Raw genomic sequence first — 22,082 nt, forward strand, 5'->3', positions numbered from 1 at the left:
TATCCGTACGATAGTTGAGCTCGTTATTAGATTCAGTGAGAAAATATTATAAATGCTAATAATATTACTAATTAAGACGTGGTTTTATGTATGATGGTAGATACTTGTGCTCTTTCATATTCCTTTACAGAAGCAGCTACTGTATTGGCTAAAATTATTGTGATCAGCAGCGTCCCTTATCTTCGCATATATGCAATGAAACCTTTACTATTGAAGTCAATTCATTCCGGGAGCCGTTTTGTAAATTGAAAATTTCATAAGTAAAAGCCCACTTTACCATATAAATGCAGTCTGTTCCAATCCCCCCAAAAGTCTCGGATATAACATTTGTTTAAATTATACATACATGATTAGTGGTTAAAACCTGTAACAAATACATCTTCAAATTACATTACTACATAGTAAATAGAAAAAGTCCACATGAAAAACCAGTCAAATAACACTTTTAAAACCTGCGAATGGTATGTTTGTTTACCTTCGGCCATCTATATGAGACTTAAGTGAAAGCTGTGGGATGTGGGAGGCCGGTGGTCAGTAGAGATGGGTGTTGTATAGTTGTATTGGTTTTGATCAAAATAAGGGATTTTAAGAACGTAAGTAAAACTGTTTCTTACTTTGGCATGAACTGAAAAACTATGTCATCATACAGAAAATACATAACTTGACCTGCTAGAAATGAAGGTTGTCCTACTCTGCATGTCATATAGCATAACTCCAAAACATACAACAAAGCAAAACAAAACACTTGTTGTTTACTAGCGTTCACTAGGAAATGGAACAGTGAGACGCTTTGTACATACATCGTGCCCATGGGAAGTAACAGGCCTAGACATGAAACAAAACAAACAGACCAAAATATGAAAAACCTTTTGTATCTAGAAATATTTTTCACAAGTCGAAGCAAAATTTCTACTGAAAGAACTTTCATAACTCCAAAATGTGTCAGTAGAATCTTTCGTGAGTAGAAGTTCCACTGTATATGGTTTTTACATTCTCATTGCATTATTTATTAAGAAGATAAACATGGCATCTTATTTTTTGTACACACCTAGATGGCAGCGTGAGTGGAGGAAAACTTAGAATATCATATAAGGACTTGTTGGCTGCTAAGGACAAAGGAAAATGGTGGATAGTTGGTTCTGCATGGCAGGGCACAGATATTTCTTCAGCTCAGCCCTCTGATATCTCACACACTGCTGCCTTACGTCTACCAACATTCTCTAATAAACTCTTGGAGTTAGCTCGGAAACAGCGGATGAACACGGAGACCAGACGGGCTGTTTTTTGCACTGTGATGTCAGCAGAGGTGGGTGCATGAGCTATTATTGGTCAGTGAATTGACAGCAATATACTGCATGATGTTAGTTGCTATCGTTGAATTATGGTCATGCTATTACTAGTTTTGGAGTCATCTGCGGTTGAGTTTTACCTAAGAGTATTCACTGTAGCCCTCCGAATGAGAACTTTTTTAAATATGATAAAAACTTGACTGAAAACCAAGTTGCTAGGATTAAAGTGATTTATGAATATCTTATAACTAAACATGTTGCAAACAACATAATGAAATTATTTAAATTTCATCGCTCATCCTGGCTTCCGAATCAACCATTACAGCATGTCGTACTTTCTATTTGCTGTTAACACTTTAAGAAAAGTACTTATTTGCTCAATTCTATAATTGAATTAACTCACAAATGTCTTTAATGCATCCAGCATATTTGTGTGGGCGTTATTATATACATGTATGTTTATGGTGGATCCGGTAACAGAATGCAACAACTCCTAAAATATCTAGATAATTGCAAATTTATGAAGATCCTTTTATTATTTGGTGATTATGCATCAATCGATGAGATGTTAGTAAATAATATTTAGCAAGCATAAAATTAGAAAGGAGGCAATTTTAAACAAGGATATCACTTGTTTTAATTCAGATTTCCAAGGTTAAATGTTAACCTTGGAAGCCTGGAACCTTGCCTTAGAAAGTTCCAGACCTTGCCATCGAAGGTTCCTAACCTTGGAACCTTCAATAGGCTATGTCAAATACATTATACATGTAGCTTCCAAGCTATTCAATTTGACTATTGGCAAAAAAGCTTGTTTGTTAGCGACGGCACCCTGTTATAAGTGAATAGCATGTCGGCTGTGTATGTTAGCGCATTCGGCGAATAGCATATCGTCATCTTTGTTATTGCGATGTACTCAGCACACCAACTGACAAATTTGAATGCGAGAAAATTTTTTGTTATCGTATGACGAAAAAAAGTCGTCAAGCAGGGACGAAAAAACATTGTGTTCCACATCGTGAGGCAAGAAAATCGTATAGCAAGGACATCATAACCCGGGGCACGCTGTATTGTTACCTGTTAGAGTTATTAGGAACATATCCCTTTACTGTGTCAACACAAGGCATTTCATCAGTTGTATTTAATTCGTATTCATTCCAAAAATCAGCATATGATAACAATTTTAAATACATAACGCGTTATTACACTTGCCATGCATATTAAAAGATAAATGACTCACATGCTATTTATTTGGACAAATGCCCTACTGCTATTCATGTAAATCAGTTAAAAAATTCTGTTCAATTGCTATCCTCCATAAGAATTCTGATGCACAAACAGGACATAGACTTATTTGCACATTTTTATATACAGATGACATCTTCAGTGCTGCAATTTAAATAATTCGGAGCAGTGCTACCATTATCCAGTTTATTAGTTTTTGCATCGTCAACACAACATCATAGCGGTAATTTGCGTATTTTTCAACTGGATCAAGGATTAATAGGTAGCATCCATTGTAGGACTTTGTCGATGCACATGAGAAGCTACTGAAACTAGAGCTGAAGAGTAAACAGGAGAGAGATATCATCACTGTTCTACTAGAATGTTGTGGCAATGAGCTGCAGTATAACGCTTACTACACTCACCTTTTGTCTAAATTCATCACATATCATCGGAGGTTTCTCGTGAGTAATTTTAAGACTTCATAGTTTTAGATGAATGTAATGTTTTTGCGACTGTTACTTTTCTAACATTGGTACATGTTTAGATCAAAGAAAGTCAAATGAAGCAGTATTTGACATTTAAAACAATGTTATTTTTGAAGCAGACCATTCTGGAGTTGTTAGGTTTAAAACATTGAGATGCATATAAAAAGTGGATGACTCCAACGTTTTCACTACTATTAGTTTTGAATAATTTTCAAGATCAGTAATTTGATTTTGGAGGTACCAAAGCTTTCAAGTTTGTTATTTGTTTTAGTTCACATTTCAAACTTGCATGTGGGATCGATTCTCTATACTCTCAACCTTGAGTGGCAGCTGTGTAACCAACCTAGCTCAGCTCTGTGCACAACTTATACTTGACCAGACAGTGCCTCTATCAATATTAAAGGTTTGCTCATTCTTCCATGTGTAACTTATAGAATATGCTGTAGGCTGTACATTTAACCAGCGCTTTATGCTAGTTTAACTGCTGTGCAAATCCTCATGTTACAGCAATTGTTTTAGCATTTGTTTTTATAATGGCTAGAAATATTTCTTATTTAAGTTATTCAGGCATGTTCAAACTAGACATTTGTGTATTGCTATTGAATTACGCAAGATTTTCCTTCATCGTAATGTAGAATTGTCGGATTGGTAATAGTGTTCATCAGCATCCATTCCAGCTCCTTCCACTTTAATGATAAGCATAAAGACATCACATGGTAGTGCTGTACATAAAGTGTGTGTTTCCTTGCAGAAAGTTGAATTTGGAGACTTGGACACAACCATGGTTAAATTTCTCAAAATCGTTTTGCAAATCATTCTCAAAGGAGACAAGCAAACTGTAGTAGATGTCTTTTACAAGGTAGGTGATCTACTCAACCAATTCTACCATGTCTATTGTCAGAAGTGCTATTACAGAATCTTAGCAATATCAAGTACAGAATTTCAGCCCACTTGTCAGCACATTTGTGCCAACTGGTACCTGAATGAATGCTGTTACATTTTCTCGAGAACCATTTTAGGCTACACTAGGTATTGTGCACCGGCAGTCACACGATTCTACTGGGCCACACTTGATTGAAAAAAATCTTATCATTAGTTGGTTGACCAATTGCCATACTAGCTTTGTAAATATCAGCCAAAGATGTGTAGCATATGCGAAACAATTTAACCCACTAATCCAGCTCTGTACTGTATAAGGTTATTGCTAAGGGAGACCATGAAAGTAGCTAATGTGCAGTGGTGTTCATTATTTCATTTACTGAATGTTATGTATGTATGTATAACCCATAGATATATATACCTATATAGGTATATATATCTATGGTATAACCTTATTAACTATTGCATGCATTTAGCAATTTAAACTTAGAGGTCGCTGTATGTGATGTGGCGTAGATGAAAAATTTTAATTCTAATCTTTTAAAAACATGAGACTTATTTTCACCAGTTAGAAACTTCAGCTGTCTTGTTCGCACTCCACACCACCTTTCATATGTTTATCACACCCAAACCTGTTGTGCGTGAAGTAATTAATCTGATGTGCATGTATTGTAGGTGGGTGTGGCTGGTAAAAAGCTGAAGTCTTTAAAGGAAGGTCTTGAGCTCTTCATGCACCATTTTATGCTTAGAAAATGCAAAGCTGACATCAAACTAACTCTAGAACGACAAGTGGCAGCTGCTGAAAGTGGTCTTAATCTAAATAAGGAAGGCGTGATGTTTTGACAAGTGTAGTCAGGGAATGTGATAAAAAAGTTATCCAGTGTGTATCATAGGTAATATCGGGTACCGGTTACAAAGGAAAAATTAAGTGATGGAAGTTCCAACATGTGAAGGTTTCCATGGCTACGTTCTAGTATGATTGTGTTCTCAGACGAGGTTTAATGGAAAAGCCCTCATTGATGTTTTATTTTTATTGTATGACAATAGTTGTTTTATTTGCAACATTTTCTGCGATTAATTACAAGCTTCTAGCTAGAATGTGCAGCTGTACAGTGGTAATTGCAGCAGTCCATGTACTACTGTATACACATGATTAAAACAATGGTATGAGATTACACGTACATGACAGAATACTATAATGGTAGAGTAGAAAAAGACTTGCAGCATACAAATTAAATATAGCATCATAAAAAGGAATTAAAATTTAATAATATAGCCTATGCCTATATTTGCAAGCACCTGTGGAAGTAAATGCATAAACAGATGACACTGATAGAACGACATGTACACTTACGCGCTATTGGATAAGGAAGTGAATTGTACATTGTACTGTGTGGGTTCCATGCGCAATATATAGGGGATGATACTGTCTATCTGCACATTTCCGATTAGTCCAGCAAAAAACAGCTCCTCCATGATTTGAGGAGATATAATACGAAGACTCGGTAGCCTCAACAACAGAGAAGCTAGTCTCGTGCTCCCAGCACTGCTTCGTCTGCAATGCTCGTTTAGCTCCACATGGGCTTTCTCCTGATATTTTTCTAAGTGAATTGTGTTACTCGATCCAATGTGATCTAGAAGTATGGATATAGCAACTATAATGTAGAATACATCTTGCTCTGACAGGAAATGATAGAGTACCATTGTCTGCATCATAGAGTACAGCCAAAATTCCATGGTGTATTTCTGTACCTAACCAACATATAAGGGAACCATATTATAAGAGACATTTTAAAACGTTATAAATTGCAAGACAAAAAAGTGAACTTATGTAAACTTTATTGGATAAAATATTCACTCTTCCAACATTCCGAGTTTATTCTGATCATAATCTGTATCAGACTCGCCGGCCGTTGCGGTTCAACTTTGACGCTGGCTATTTTGAAAGCTGTGATGATAGAGATAAGCTTTATTTTAGCATCCACAATCTACCCCTATATGGTCGCAGGTGAGTAACTCACTCGCCACTGCCTCCCAGTTTAAACTCAGCCCAAGCGTGTCACTTTACCGATGCCATTTAAAGGTTGACTTGCAACAAAATTCACATTACAGTTATTTGGTATCATAAGATTTAGCATGTTTTACTCTGCTGTGTTGTAGGTGTAAAATATGTGGAAATGTGATTACAAGCTCTTAAAAGCTCAAAAACGAACATTTAATCGCAGCCATTACAAAAACGCCATAGATTGGAATCCCTTTCCAAAACGGCTCAAATGGGACGTAGCTGAACACGATGGCTTCTGTTTACACTTTCGTGCAACCTCATTCATCGAAATATTTTCACAAATATACTTTACGCATTCAATAAAACCATGTCTATTGTCCTTATGCGTCTATTTCAACATCATTGTAATGCTGTCACTTTGAGCACTGATATCTCAAAACCTACCGTAAAAATTTGTTTAATTTTTTAACCTTAGCTCGAAGGAGTGTATATCAACCTTTGATAAACATTAGGAGCCTAGCCTGTTGGCCACCTGTGATAGTCGAAAAATGCTGCAGAAATTGTTCGCGCCATTTGGCAGGAAGTATGGGTCACATGATCAGATTACGATTAGATGATTAGAACAGGCTGAAACGAAACTGTAAAGTAGCGAGCATCTATATATTTGATATGGGCTTTTCAGTAGAACCCGAAGTGTTTGTCATAAACTAGTGTTACGAGATGTTTTATATCGAGCCTTTTATTGGCTTTCAATTTCATGTGATAACATCGTGTATCAAAACAATAACCACAATGTTTGAGCTCGTCATCGAAATAAAGAGATTCCAAACTATAGCGTTTTCATGATGGCTGCGATTAACTGTTCGTTTTCGAGTTTTTAAAAGCTTTTAATTACATTTCCACATATTTTGCACCTACAACACAGCAGAGTAAGATATGGTGAACATTTTGATACCAAATAACTGTAATGTAAATTTTGTTGCAAGTCAACCTTTGGCCGGAGAATAACAAATATATGCAATTCATAAAAATAAACTTATGCTTTGACACCCACCTGTAGAGAATAAGACTAAAGCCCGCAGGTATGCATACTCCACGTTGTCAATATGTAGTTTTTGTAGTCTTTGTATAAGTTCTTGCAGACGAATAATATGATCCATTACATCTTTGACACGCTCTGCACTCAGCTTACCTGCAGCCAATAGCAACGAAATAAGACACCCATAATAGACTCGTGCACAAACAAACTTGGTCAGTTTGGCATGTTAGGCATTTTTTTAACACAATTGCATTGCAGTACATGTATTTAAATGTGCAATCATGAAAACTGGAAGTTTCTCTTTCTCTTGATAAATGTCTTTGAAAGCTGTTTGATAAAATGGTGATGAGATGATAACTTTAACATCACAATGTTACACTGATTAAGCTAGTCGCAAGATAAGCTCTGTGAAAATCATCGAGATTAGGGAAAATATGGACTAAATGCAGTTAATTACAAATTATGCAACTAATTATTTAAAAGTAAACTGATTAGATTTTTACGATCACTGTCTATGCACAACAAAAACAGTTCATAAATTACAAAGCTTGAAAATAAGTTCATGCAACTCTACAATAGTGTCCAACAGTTCCATATCAAATCCTCAATGCTGCATTATGTTTATTTTCACTAGTAGAAATGTTGCAATTTTCACAGGCAAGGCATTGTGTAATTTCAGGTGTTTGTCTTATAAAATTGTGTTAAAAGGAGTTAAACAGCGTTCTTGCTTACTGGTAGCCATCAACATTTTTTCAAAAATAAATAACCAACCGAGCCTAAACTTCTTAAAATAATTGATAGACTTCAGGAGAACCAGGTGATTCATGTTTCTAAAGGTATACATCATGAAAAGATGCCATTGACTGACGGTATGCGATGGGCAATCGTTGAGATGTTGGTATACCCATATGTATGAATGTTATCCTCTACATACCAAATTCAATGATGAATGAATTGCTTTATTGATGCAGACAAATTTATGCATAAATCCAATAACCACATTTCCAGCATTTACTGAACTTTTCCGTTATACAGGCAGTTAGTTACAAATATTAAATATTTATAATACATCGAAGAGACATGCATACACACCGAAGTCTCCATGACTTGGTGCTTACATACTATCAAGCACCCTAAACTGCATAATTCTCCTACAGCTGTGATAGATACACGATTGGAACTCAGACACCCAACATATCAAGTACCCGCAACCATCCCCAAGTGTGCCTACAAATGTGATTTAGCACACGTATTAGCTAGGCCAACAAACAACGTTTAGAAGTGAAGCTATACACACCCTGTGCCACACTATTCTGCAGATGGTTGACAATGGCTGCTAAAATAGTAAAGAGGGACATGGTCTCCGAATGTTGAGCCAGACCCAGAACGAACAACTCGCACCAGCAATTTCTGACGAGGTTGGTTTGTAACTCCGTGCTGTAAAAAAAAGCATAAGCATTTGTTATAATAATGCAGCGTAAATTGAAGATGAAATTCTACCAAATAATGTTCGATTAAATGCAGCAAGTTCAGCAACAACCATGAGAGCATCACACAAACAGCTAGTAGCCAATGCTGACATAACAACATTGCAGCGGTTGTTATTGCCTCGCCAAAAGACGACAGCTCGGATAACACATCACCAAACAACTGCTCAAAATAACAACAATTATTTGCAAGGTTATGAACCTAAACCACAAAATGGATAACTTCTATTGCTATCGTGGAGAGAAATATAAGAGTTCACTCACAGTACACAATCCTACTAAGACAATTGTAAAAAGTAGCATGAGCCTGTCTAGCAGAGTGATATTTACCTGAGAATAGAAAAGGCTGACACACCCTGCGCCCAATGAAGAGCTAGGAAAAGCAATCGGGAAGCGCTTTCTGATATGAAGTTGACGTTGAGGTAAGAAGGCAGGGGCGAGGGAGCTGTAAGACTAAACTGGAAATTCTGCTCTGCCAGTAACTGGCCTGCAAACATCAAATACCATTTTACTTGAGCAAAGAGAGTAGTTCCCAAATAACCAATAATAAAAATTCTCTCGACAGCAAAGCAATAAACAGTTAAAACTAACCATCATATTGATATGTACCGGAGGAAGCAGCTGAAGTTGGTAATGTATTGGAGAGAATGTTGGTCGTCAAAGCTTCGGTACTACTACCACTGGCTACCACTTCACTTGGATTCACAGCTTTAGTCAAGCTACAACAAGGACCCCAGAGAAGCGATCACACAAATTCCATCTAGTTTTAAATAATGCTCACAGAAAGCAATCTTGAAATGAAAACGATGAACTGATGTTACAGAATCTAACCTATCAAAAGCTCTAGCTATGTTTTCCTGAGCATTGGTGGTGTCACTAGAAATGCTATTTCTAGAAAAGTCATCATCTCCAGTTCCATTGCCTGCCAACGATGTGAAGGTACGGTCAGTGAGGCGACCAGTGCTATGCATCGCATTAGCCTTCTCTCCCATGGTGGCGAGGTCAGCCAAGGTTCTCAAGTCTGTGTTACTCGCGCTGTTACTCAGTATGCTGAATCCTGATTCTGTCTCCACCAGCCTCTCCTGGAGATTGGCGAGTAAGCCATCTGTTACAGATTTACCGCTGGCCTGATGAGAAACCTGCTGACTCAAGCTCACCCCATCCTCTACCTGTGAAGTAATCGCTGGAATTACCTGCCCATGAATGAATAACATTTTTTTGGTTTGCTGCAAATGACTGTTTGCAAAAACAAAGAATTACCACACTTACCAAACTTCCAAAAGCTATGCTGAAGACCATATCTAACAAAAGTTATTGTGGTGTTAAGCAATTATTAATGACCTACCACCTTGTTAATTCTATTATGCAGTGAGTTTTTGTCAATGTTAGTACATGCATTTAGACAAGAGAGGGTAAATTCAGAAACAGCAAACAGTTAACTGGAAGCGTGTTACAAGTATTACAATCACTTGTAATTATCGTGCAATGAGAATGCGAGAACTTGATTACAAAGATTCCTAGGAGTGGCGGAACGGTATAGAGCATGGCTACAATGAAAGGCGTCCTACTTTTATGCATGGTCACAGAGAAATATTCAACAGTTCATTGGACTAGAATAGTAAATGCATAAATCTACAAGTGTGGCTGCAGATGTGTGAGCTATCCAAAAGAGAACGGGAGTCAATGCGCAGCATGCGGGATAACTAGGCATGCGGGAGCTGAGAGAGTGTACCTTGCCACATTGCATAGATAGGCCCGTATGCTGGCTAGTGGGCACGTGTTCAGCATTATTATATGCACTATAATAGCTGCTATCCCCCGTACCCAGCTCTGCACCAGCATGGTGGTGCATCTGGCCTAGTGACATATGCTCTTTCACCGACACATCTCTACTCGTCATCAATTGAGACTGAGGCCCATAGTCACCTGCACTCTTTGTCAAAATAACAAAATTGCATTAACCAATAGGGAGATAACTTCAGCTGACTCACACAAGCGTGAGCAACACCTGGATGGGTTATGCAACTCGTACAACATAATGAGAACTGCAGGCAAATGACACTCAAAAAAGCCATGATGAATAAGGATGCAAGGAACCACAAGGAAGGAGTGGCTAGGTGGAGACAATGACAAGCAATTGCATTTAATCACATTCGCTTACCTTATATAAGCTACCATCAAATACATCTGTTGGTGCCTTTCGCTCAGACTGAACCGCTGCAAGATTAACAGATTAGGTGTGAATTTGAAATAATAGAGATCAAGTGTGACCATGACTCTCCCTAATCCACAAGGTTGGTTAAGCTAACAGAATTCTAAAATTACATACATTCTGGTTTCATTCCAGCTGCTATACACTTCTGAAGGCGGCAGTACTGACACCTATTCCTCTGATGCTTGTCCACGACACACTCTTTCATACCCCGACAAACATAGCCAAGCCGTTTCCGAATGCTCCTCTTGAAGAAGCCTTTGCACCTAACATATCACGAAGATGGGAGATGGTCAATGTTTGAGTAACCTAACATGGTCTTTACACATATCATACAGTCAAAATAAAAGGAGATGGGAGCTGATCTTTACACATATCATACAGTCGAAATGAAAGGAGACAGGCGATTGTCTGAACAAATCACCATAAAGGAAATCAATAGAAAAAATCTAACTTAAGACTAGACTTACTTACCCTTCACAAGAGACGACTCCGTAATGCCGGCCAGATGCCCTGTCACCACAGACCAAGCATGGCTCATAAACGGCATCAAATGACGCCGACATCCTTTGACCTCCCGGCTTGTGTGAAGCAGATGTGAAACTTGGAGTATTTATAGTAAGAGTCCCGTCTGTAGTATCAGATGTATTGCCCTACAATCGAAAGGTGCTGATTTGGTCAACGAAAATAAAAGAATAAACTTTGCCCGTACAACAGCTAGTCCGGTGACACATGCGGAGTAAAGTCAAATTAACACGTAAACAATCTAGCGCGCGCATATGTGTCCGATGTACAATGCCTGTCTTGCCCCTTACCAAACCTATTCTGCTCTCGAGGTACAACATTTAGGAGGCATCGAGTTTGCCTATCCGACCTTTAATCTGACCTTTACAATGAAAGCTGCCTCACACTCGGCGAGTATAACGATGACACACCTCTATAAAGCATTACGGTCTCTCGGCTCTCTTTAAATCTTTGACCTTTAACTGCTAGCTCCGCTAAGTGACAACATAACGATTAGATACGGACCTAGAATTTGTAGAAGTGGCAATAGAAACTTGATTAGTTGTTTGATAAAGGATAACAAAAGGTAAGCAAGGGAATTATTTACTACAGTTTGCCAGTCAGTCAGTTGACAGACATGTGTATATATAAACATCTTTAATTTGATTAATGTTTATCCATTTGATGATGAAAAATTTAAGTAGTGCGTGTTGTAGGCTCACCGCATATTTTCTCTCAGGACATATTAATGGTGAGTGACAAACACCGGTAGTTATTTTGAGATGACAGAAGTGAAGACTTTTAGCTTGGTATGCATCTCATACAGAACAAACAGTTTATAATAGTAACCAACAACAAAGGGTAGCATTTGAACCAATTTATCTACAACTACAATCCATAGATGTATTATTAGCTCAAGGTCTTTTATAGTGTCCCTATGTGATATAAATAGACATAACTTCCCCTAGAAAGTCTATATGAACAACTAACTGTGGTAGTCTGTTGAAGAGATGGTGCCTGGGCGCTGATGTGAGCGAGAGATATTGCTTGTAGCGTGCCGTCACCAGCAGCCAATGGGGTGACAGCTACTAACTTACCATCTTGCAGCGCAACTGGCTGGAGAGCTGCTAACATTTGGGGGTTGACATGTGAGGAATCTATTACCTGTAAAAGAGGAGGTTGGTTCTTGCAAGTACTGTTAATGTTGAGGCAAGTATTGCTGACATGAACATGCATGGTAAATCATATACTGGAGTTGCAACACTCTTCTTTGTAAAGAGTCCTTAATCAGGAATAGGGATAAACAATTAGCCACCAAAGGCGTCTAACAATGAAAATGAACAGCCACTGGCTGCAAAGCTATACTCATACAGATGATGCATATATACATGTATATAGATATATATATATATATATATATTCATCAACTGTATAATATACCGTAAAACCTGTATTTGAGTGCCGCCTGTATTTGAGCGCCGCCTGTATTTGAGCGCCGCCTGTATTTGAGCGCCGCCTGTATTTGAGCGCCGCCTGTATTTGAGCGCCGCCTGTATTTGAGCGCCGCCTGTATTTGAGCGCCACCTGTATTTGAGCGCCACCTCTATTTGAGTGCCACTTCTATTTGAGCGCCACCTCTATTTGATCGCCGATAAGGTTTAAAAAATAGAGCGCCACCCTTTATTTGAGCGCCATTTCTGTTTGAACGCCACTTCTACTTAATCGATACTATTTGACATTCTTAACCTTTGCAGACCGGTAATAGTAAATGATCAGTAGAAAAGTATCCACGAAACCATACTAATAATGACTCGAATACATCAATAGCAATTAATTCATTCGGTGTTTCGGTTCATATCGAAGTCCCTTTTCCAACTCTTTAGGTGTTTTTGTTAGAAACTTTGATTGCAACACCCTAAAAATAATTAATAGCTGTATCAGGCCAATAGTAGTTCCTTTTTTTAACGCAGTCTTAATACTTCGATGTATGTGTGAAAATGTTTTCACATTTACGATGAAAAATGTACTACTACTGTTTGGAGGCTAACATTTTGAGGCTATTTGGATTACACACGGTTTCTCTGTAATTGCACTAGAAATTTCTATTCAAAAGAGTATCACGTAAAAAGTTTCGCTCTGCTAAAAAATTGATGAGACGCTAATATCGACTAACTCAACACAGCAGAAGACGGTTTGAGGTCAGCGACATTGTGGAAAGTATTGAACAGCCAGAAAAATATGAAATAGTTCTAAACAGAAGCAACAATCAGAACACAACTGGCCGAGTAAACGATGCTAATATTTTTGTTTTTAAAATGTTAGCATTTGTTTTTTTAAAATGTTAATTATTGTTGTTACATGTATTATAAGTATGGTTTGTTTATATCACTTGTTCTTGAAAATATATATTTGCAGCATTGGATAGATTATTATAATTATTATGAAGCTTATAAATTTGCATATTTATAGCATACTATTTGATAGCATGATTGCCGTAATCTGAACTCAGATTACAACGGATCGACAATCGAACTTCTCTTCTATCGCATATAAAAAGCCAATTTTGGCTGCGAGCTGTAACAAACATATCGATGAGTGCAATGAGGTTGTACGCAACCCTGTTAATTATAGTTATAAAAATATGCCTTCAAATTTAAAATGAAATAAAAAACTTTAAAACTCCAACAAATTGCAACGCAGGTTATAAGATCATCATTGGGCAATTGCAAGCAATAGATAACAACTGGTAGAGACATGTATCAGATTCCTCGCACACATTTATCTAAAAATCTATAAGTTGGAGGTAAGTTAGCAAATTTCTTGCGTCCAAAATGGTTAATGCTGCACCGCCAAAGTAGAGTACAAGTATAGAAGACATTCAATTCGCTCGTGAATGAGTTAGATTTCTATTCTCACCATTCTGACGAAGTGTTTAAAAAAATACAACGCCACCCTTTATTTGACCGTCACCTCTAATAAGGCACCACTTTAAGGGAAGGGTTGAAAAATAGAGCGCCATGACGTTCAAATAAAAGTTTTACAGGATATACAGTTGTATATATGTACATATATACATGTATATATGTACATATATACATGTAAACCATTGGTGAAGCAAATATATATCTAAAAGATAATTATTTAAGTAAAAATAATTAAAAGCGCTTGACATGAAGTATGGAGCTAAGTCTATAAATAGTTTACAGAATAGTTTGTACTTAGCTTTCGGTATGTATATTTATATGGATAGAAGTACCTATAAATATTCAATAGGTGCTTCCAACCAATGTTATATACATACACACATGAATACATATACATACACACATGTATACATATACATACACACATATAGGGTATATATATATATACACACGCACCTTGGCAGTCTAGATCGCTATTAGATAGTCAGGTGCGTCGATAAACCACAGATAATAAGTAGCCGCACAATTATAAGAAATACTTAAAGGTGACCAATTGATGCAGGTCATAAGAGTGTCAGTCGACCTTACTGAATGTCACGAGTTGGAGCAACGTCGAGAGCTATTTTCTCTCTTAACATTGAACCTTGTTAACAACTAGACAAACGAACAGATAGCAGTTATTATAGTAAAAATATTTTTTTGTTTTACTTTAGTGTAGACATATAAAGTATCTTTTATTACTTTTCCTTTGCAGAATAGACCTTGCTGTTAGGGAAAAATAAACAAATCGTTGTAAATTGAGGTTGGAGGTGTGCGCTTCCCATAAATTACCGTAAAATTACAGCAATCATGGAGCATAAACCAAGTGGAAGTGATATGAAGAAGGAGAAAAGTTGTTGATATAAACAAATAATACTGTGATTCCTGTACAGCCAATAAATTAAAATCTGAGTTTAGCTTTTCCATTTTGAAGGGCCAAAAGTGTGAGTTTGGAAACATTTTGGAACGGATTAGGCAGCTTTTCAAACAGCTGTAACTTTTTAAACTTCAAACCATAAAAAAGGGTTTTGAGCAGTTGAAATAAATTAAGAAAAAAAATAAAACAACTGCACAAGTGTTTAAATGCAAATGTAAAATAATTAGCAAGTAATGGCTAAATAAAGTCTGTTTTGCTGTGATTACAATGAAAAATAATTTGGTATTCAATTATATAATTTAAATTCGTTTAAGTGTTGGCATCGTAAAACAAAAATACAGTATAGAGTAGTATAGAAACTTATAGTAATTATCTAATGCAAACACCACCAGGTAAAAATCATCAAAATTTCTTATACGTACTGTACATATTATAGATTAGTAACAAAATAAAAAATTAACCTTAGAATTATAGTTGCCTACAGTAACTTCAGTGTATTTAGTGGTTACAATCTGCAATAAAATGTGACATTACAATGTACTATCTGCAGTAGCAGCAGTACGTACCATGGGAGAGTTCTTACCTTCGAGGCAGACATATGAAATGAACGTTCAATTTAACTTGAATGAATTTAGCTTAAACACATACTTGAAGCTAAGTTTTTGTATGTATTTTACTAAACCAAACTTCAACTTTGTCTTAGGCCATCACTTATCTGTTTCAAATTCGTTTTCACTCTAGATTATAATAAATAAGGCTGAACTGAGATAGAGAGCATCAGATCTCTTTCAGGCATTGTGAGAATGATTTCGGCGAATAGCATATCGTCACCTTTGTTAATTAGCACACCAACTGCCAAATTTTGATTTTGATAGAATATTTTGTTAACATTGTATGGCAGAAAATAGTTGCAAAAAATTTTCGTTCTCATATGGCACTAACAAAAAAGCATCGTGTTCCAATAAGTAAGACCAAAAAATCCTATAACAGGGGAATCGTAACCCTAGGGCCCACTTTATTAATTCATAATAAAAAGTGCACATTTAGTGTGTGCAATCGCAAAAAGGATATACAGTATATAGTAAAAGTGATGGGCAAGATAAGAACGACTTAGCCTTGTAGTTACAAGCGCTTGTTAGTAGACTTGCGACTTGAATTTCGCGAGTTGAAATCCAGCACAAAGGTGATTTCGTTGCTAAAACTTTATCGCTTCAACTGGACAGACAAACACCGAGACTTGTATACACTTATACGTATTTCCGTATGCATATATATACATATTTAAGCAATGTATGCATATACTCATAGGCATGTATATAAAACTTTGGTTAAAAGCAACTAGAAAACAAACTAAAATTATTAATAACAGCAGACCAACTTGGCTTTGCATGCCTTGTAGTAAAACACTGATTCAGAAGACCAACAGTATACAATAGGAGTTTACAACTTTCACCGTTGACTGTATTACAACAACTTATAAAATTGAATTAAGGGGTGTCACGTACCATAACATTGCCGACAGCAGGTCCAGCCCCTGAGCTAGGACTGTATGAAGATGAAGCGAACAAGTGTGACTCTTTACCCAGACCCTTGGCCTTTGCTACATTCCCACTAAAGGCCTGGAACACACAAAGTAAAATCATTAAGACTTCCAGGACAGAAAAAAAAACAAGACAACAGATATGATGCAACTCTTAAATTTTTTTATTCAACTATGATTGACCAATAACAATACGCGGAGAGCAAAAAATCATAAACTTCTTTAGACATTTGGTTAACAACTGAATCAGAAGTTGACCACCTTGTTAAAGGTCCTGGTTACACCATTATGTAAAATAGCAATGTCCTCACGGGTGTAGCGATACTTGGGTATTTTAAATAATCGTAGAATGAATGGTCTGTTTGTCTACGGCTGTTCATATAAGAATAAATGTCTTGGCATGGAACTAGCAAGCCATGAAAATATATAGCAATATTTCCAAGGTAGAAACCATCCTGTAGTTATGAGACTGTCAGCTAGCGAACCCACCGAGTTAGAGGAATGATTGGTCATAGAGATGAGCTGCTTTGCTGCACTGCTAGCGATGCTCTCAGAATTCTGAAGGGTGGTAGCAGACGATGTTACAGCTTCAACAGGAGGGTCTGCATTAGCCAACATTTCATTTTTCCCTCTATCTATTAAAGAAACTCAGGATAACTCATTTAGTTCACTTCCTTTTACTTACCTATAAGATACTAACTAGGAGGGATCAAGTATTGTTAACTATCTAATGTTTGTTAGCAAGAAACCAAATCTTTGTGGGGGACATTTAAAAAGTAACAAGATTTTAGAGCTTTCAAGGCCTTAATTCAGATATATTATAGAGATAGTTCAACTAACAATCTTTACTATAATAAGATTTGTCTGTTTGTCGGTCTGTCGAAAGCCACGCCAAGAGGTTAGAAAAAATGTTGCTGTCAATGGGATTCAAACTTGTGAATTTTGGATGGTAGACTGGCACTCTCATACCTGCGCCAATCGACTACTTCTTGATTTCTGTGAATAATTGTGTAAATACGTATTCTCTGTGCTTTATTGGCACATCTGACAATCTTTCATGACACACTAGCTCACCAGGTTACTAGTATGTTATAAAAACAAACCTCAACACAAAAAGTTAATTCAGTGTAAAATATGCCTCGTGTTAAAATTGTTACACATTGAAGGAAATATTTTTTTATAAAAACACACTACAATTTATATAGCTTGTTCGCGAGCCCAATAACCTATGTAACTTGATAACTCTTCAATAAACTTTGCAGGTTATTACTCATAGCATGAAAGCAAATTCAGTATGTAAAATTGTGTGCTGTTAATATCATTGTCACGCGTATGACTTTAGGTCATAAACATCTTGAGCAGAATATTTTATAAAGAATAATCAGCAAATCACAACAGACCGGAGGGAAGCCGAGTAGTACCACTGGTGGCAGAGTTGATAGATTCAAGAGGGACCGTAGGTAAGGCATCCTGGGCCATCCTCTCAGAATTAGATAGTTCGGTAGGACCTTTTGAGTCCACACTCATAGCAAGTGTTTCGTCCTCTAGGGAGCTAGCAAGTTGTAATGCAACCTTTCCAGAACTCAGAACAGAAGGGCTTTCATTGACAGTAGATGGTGGGGAACCATTCTGAGCAACTGCCTCCATCTAAACACTCGGTAAAACAAAAAAATACTTGAAAAATAATACTTGATTTTGGTGTTATAAAACTAAATTTGAACAAACTTACAGCAAACATGTCTGGCAAACACGATTAAAAAACATTTTGTACAGTTTGTAGCCTTCTGAACTTTGCTCAGAATATTAGCAGAGCTATCGCATAAAGCCATAAGACTAAACCCCATGCTTTTGTCAACCAGTTCATTTACCAAAAGGTAATGAAGTTCATTTAAAAATGTATTGGTTGTACCATAGTTTGAAAACATAGCACTAAAAGCTGTAGCTTTTAGATACTCCTACCAAAAGCGGTAAAACATTAGTCTCTAGCAGCAAATACTAAGTTTCCTCTGAATAGCCTAGTAGAAGCAGCTACATAAATTTACAGCTTTATTGTGACTTATTACAACTTATAGTGTGCTTGAAGCAAAAATAATGCATGGTTGGCTGCCACTGTTCTTATGTCTGCTTGATGATTTCCTGTTCTATGCATTAGCAGTTCAGCAGCGCATGACATAGGAACCGGTGAATAAAAAATTAACGCGCTACATATAAGTCGCTTGATAGGGTCATACAAGTTGCATTCAATGTCACATATATAGCGCATTGGGTCAAGAGTGACTAGTTGGTTAATTTTATTATTATACGCATAATAAACTGTCAATTTTATATGAAGCGCATAGGAGTGGTTATGGAAAAAAGTGACTCTGTTTGAAATTGATCTTGAATTTACGTTTGGTTGAATGGGAAAGAGCAGATTTCTCGTCAAAATTCTTTTTACCAATTTGTTTAAAACTTCAAATCTAGAATGCCTTTAATGCACAGATTACCTTTAACATAATTTAGATATTTGCAAAATAAACTCGAGCGAAAAATATGACACAACCGATATCAATTTATAATAAAAAATAGTTCAGCATAAACATATAATCAAGTTTAAGCAAGTTTAATAAACTAAAATGTTGAAAATATGTACTAAATACAGTGTAATCATAATAAAATGCACTTCAACATGGTATAAAAATGTAAACAGTCAAACACAAGTTAATGCACCAATGTGAAAATTTATTTGTACAAGTACAAAATATTTCAGTAAATCTTCGCAAATCCACTTGATACTAAAAGCAGGTACATAAACAACAAGCTTTTGTTTGAGTTTTGAAATTTGGCATTTGTTAAAACTGTCTGTACTTCTACTATTTACAGATGCAGGTGCTTCCAGTTTAGAAACAGTTAAATTTGTTAATTAAATGATGGATTCATGGCTAAATGATAGTTATTTGCAGAACCCAAAACATTTATCATCTTTAATATATGTTAGACTTACGATATTATTTTGCTCTGATAAGCCTAAAGGCCAAATTCAAAAATGCATGGCATCACATTCAACAATTACCATCAGGATAGCTATGGTGCAAGCCATCAGACCTATAATAGATTATTATAAACTAGTTTTTTTGAAGATCATATTTTGTTTTTAAAAAAAATATAAATAACAAATTCAATGCAAATAGCTTTCCTTATTTTACCTTTACCGCAGAGTGGTGAAATAACATTGATCTAATCTAAACGTTGTTTAGAAATTATTATATTGATCTAAACTTGATTGACTACATAGAATTGTTTCAATACCTTCATGACAACATCAGGTTAATGTAATCACAGCTTCAAGCAAGTAATAATTCTGGTTTTTATGCCCTAGCTGACATTTTAAAAGAATTAGTTTACTCAACTATTCTTTTTTAGCACAAGTAATGGTGAGTGACTAAAGATGTAAGTTGATTTTTGACATGACAGAAAAGAAGACATTCAGACTGGCATGCATCTAAAAAAATTACTTCTAATAGTAACCAACCAACAAAGGGTAGCGTTCAAACCTTTTAGTGCCGTCTAGTGCCATGAAATGCGTTTTTAGTTTGAGTTATACATCCAAATTGGCCTTACTCAAACAATATGCATGCAAAATTGACCTAACCTCTGATAAATCTACATAACATGTTGAAAATATGCGAAGAAAACATAAGAGTCTCTCTCGACAGCAAGGTTGCTTCGTAATACGCCATATGTTCATAGCTTTCCTTTTTCATGCTGAAAATAAAGTTTTGGCGACGAGGTTTATCGTGAATAGTTGATGATAAAAGATGCTAAAGAGAGAAACAAAATTATTAGCTGTCACGGATCTACCTTCGAGAGAAACCTTTTCCTTCACCACATTTTATTCTAATTTTGCCCTGGAGGTCAGAGTTCGCGACACCAGCCTGACACTTTTGTTCGTGTCACGTGATTTATCTCGTTTTTTCACGCCAATTGTGAACTTTTGTATGCTCATTTTCGACGTTAGCCACTGCTTGCGATAGTTTGCACGAATGATACCAAGCCCCACATACGTGCTTAAATTGATAACGTTTTATTTGTTAAAAAAGAATAGACATTGCCGTTTTTAGAATTGTTATTAGATGCAAACGTAGCTGAAATGTGCATTTTATTACGCAAGCTGAACTATTTGTAATTTAACAGGCATGGCTTTGTCGTTGGAATATATTTAAAAAACCAGAAAGTAATGGGGCTGCCTTATCTGATTATTACTATGGAAGTATGGGTTTGATTATAAGGATTGGCTGGGTTGCAGTTTATTGATCTTTAGGCCTCCTGGTGTAGGTATGTCGGTATCTAGACTACCGCTTGTTGCAACATTCGTGCAGAGTTTGTATACAATCGCTTAGTATTACCCATCATCCACGACATACTTCTGTTGTTACAAAAACTGATGCGCTACATCTACAACACTGCATATATAGACGTTGGCTTTAGCATTGTAATATACCTTGATTTCATAAAGGAGTTTTTGCAGTTTTCAGCGATTAAATTAAGCAAAACTACCAAAAGCAAGAATGAACGATGTGTTTACAGATCTGCCAACCCAAGAGTGGGGCAATGCGTGAGATTTGGTTTTGGGGCAATTGATGTATCAATGATAGTATATATAAAATTGGGGCAAAATCTCACGTATTTTCATTTTTTCTTTGGGGTGATTGCATGAGTCTCACGTCCAATGCGTGAGAGTTGGCAGGTATGTGTGTTTACCACTAACAACGTGGTAGCTGAGTAACGCTCAAGTCAATATGTAATAAGTTTAGTATGCCGTTTGGGCTAAGGTTACACTAATTCCTTGGTGAATTGCTACCTTCAGTGTATATGGATTTAGGCTAGATGACGTAAATCTTTTAGAGTGATACAAGTCCTATTCTCACACTTGGGCATCAGAATTTGTGCCTTTCATGATATTCAAGTAGAGCGGCTACGAGGAAACTGATGCTGTATTATTTTTTGGTAGCGCCTATTCACTGACCAAAAAATTAGCTCAGTTATTAGCTCATAAGGCTGATTGATCGTATTTTGCAAAACAAAATCTTTGACTTTTAGTTATAAACGAACTAATTTTGGTAATAAACAAAATGCAAACTCCTTAGGCCCTGTCTATCAGTGTAAGTTCGGCATACATATCTATATATGCTATATTCATATAGTATCTATATGAATGAAAACCTCAATACTGCTGTTTATTTGAAGAATCGAAGTGGTTGCACGAACTAATTAATAAAAAACTTATTTAGTCACTGTTTTGTTGCATTATTGTACTGCAAACAGCAAATTACATACTGACTGCATCAACAAGAAGTGCACTATTTAGCCCACTTTTGCACGAGTTCACGTATCATCTGCACGTCTTTAGTATATAAAAGGCTTTTCAACTTACTTATGATTAATTTAATAAAATTATGTAATCCAAGTTGGTTAGTCAGAAGGTCGTTGAGAAGAAATTCCGAGAAGCCCCTGATATCTAGTACAATACTCATTTTGTCAAACATAGATTTTCTGTAGAATGGTAGGAAAAACTAGGTGATGTAATGAATTGTATCTG

At 36.4% G+C, this 22,082-nt stretch overlaps 2 protein-coding genes across 5 annotated transcripts in view; one reads left to right on the top strand and one right to left on the bottom strand.

Annotated features, from left to right (window-relative positions):
• Window positions 1-4,720, top strand: part of LOC137392000 (nucleolar MIF4G domain-containing protein 1-like) — a 28,350-nt gene extending 23,630 nt beyond the window's left edge. Inside the window, exons 13-17 of the mRNA XM_068078580.1 lie at window positions 1,053-1,306; window positions 2,810-2,974; window positions 3,270-3,401; window positions 3,750-3,857; window positions 4,553-4,720. Coding sequence (XP_067934681.1) covers window positions 1,053-1,306; window positions 2,810-2,974; window positions 3,270-3,401; window positions 3,750-3,857; window positions 4,553-4,720 — 827 coding nt within the window. The remainder of the gene's footprint in view (window positions 1-1,052; window positions 1,307-2,809; window positions 2,975-3,269; window positions 3,402-3,749; window positions 3,858-4,552) is intronic.
• Window positions 4,721-4,733: 13 nt separating this feature from the next.
• Window positions 4,734-20,424, bottom strand: LOC137392002 (nuclear receptor subfamily 2 group C member 2-like). 4 transcript variants are annotated; one of them, XM_068078583.1, is made up of 15 exons: window positions 20,345-20,424; window positions 17,905-18,151; window positions 16,994-17,139; window positions 16,470-16,583; window positions 12,115-12,288; window positions 11,095-11,273; window positions 10,738-10,886; window positions 10,570-10,625; window positions 10,141-10,341; window positions 9,240-9,577; window positions 9,018-9,127; window positions 8,739-8,895; window positions 8,219-8,358; window positions 6,937-7,074; window positions 4,734-5,511 (listed from the first exon to the last, which is right to left on the bottom strand). In XM_068078583.1, the coding sequence occupies exons 2-15, from the start codon at window positions 18,149-18,151 to the stop codon at window positions 5,228-5,230; spliced, it is 2,433 nt and encodes an 810-aa protein (XP_067934684.1). In that variant the 5' UTR covers window positions 20,345-20,424; the 3' UTR covers window positions 4,734-5,227. The 4 variants fall into 4 exon arrangements, with proteins under 4 accessions (XP_067934684.1, XP_067934683.1, XP_067934682.1 ...); XM_068078582.1 differs by having other exon boundaries at window positions 4,735-5,511; window positions 9,000-9,127; window positions 17,905-18,158; window positions 20,345-20,410; XM_068078581.1 differs by having other exon boundaries at window positions 4,736-5,511; window positions 9,000-9,127.
• Between the last annotated feature and the right edge of the window lie 1,658 nt (window positions 20,425-22,082).

Source organism: Watersipora subatra, chromosome 3 (assembly GCF_963576615.1).
Source record: "Watersipora subatra chromosome 3, tzWatSuba1.1, whole genome shotgun sequence".
NCBI lineage: Eukaryota > Metazoa > Bryozoa > Gymnolaemata > Cheilostomatida > Watersiporidae > Watersipora > Watersipora subatra.

Bases quoted from the DNA above. Each gene is read 5' to 3' on its own strand.
- LOC137392002 (XM_068078582.1), bottom strand. From the start codon at position 18,151: ATGGAGGCAGTTGCTCAGAATGGTTCCCCACCATCTACTGTCAATGAA. The intron at 11,274-12,114 runs GTTAGTTGTTCA...TTTCGATTGTAG, and splicing joins CTCTTCAACAGACTACCACA to GGCAATACATCTGATACTAC. The intron at 7,075-8,218 runs GTGTGTATAGCT...TATTGGCTGCAG, and splicing joins GCAGAATAGTGTGGCACAGG to GTAAGCTGAGTGCAGAGCGT.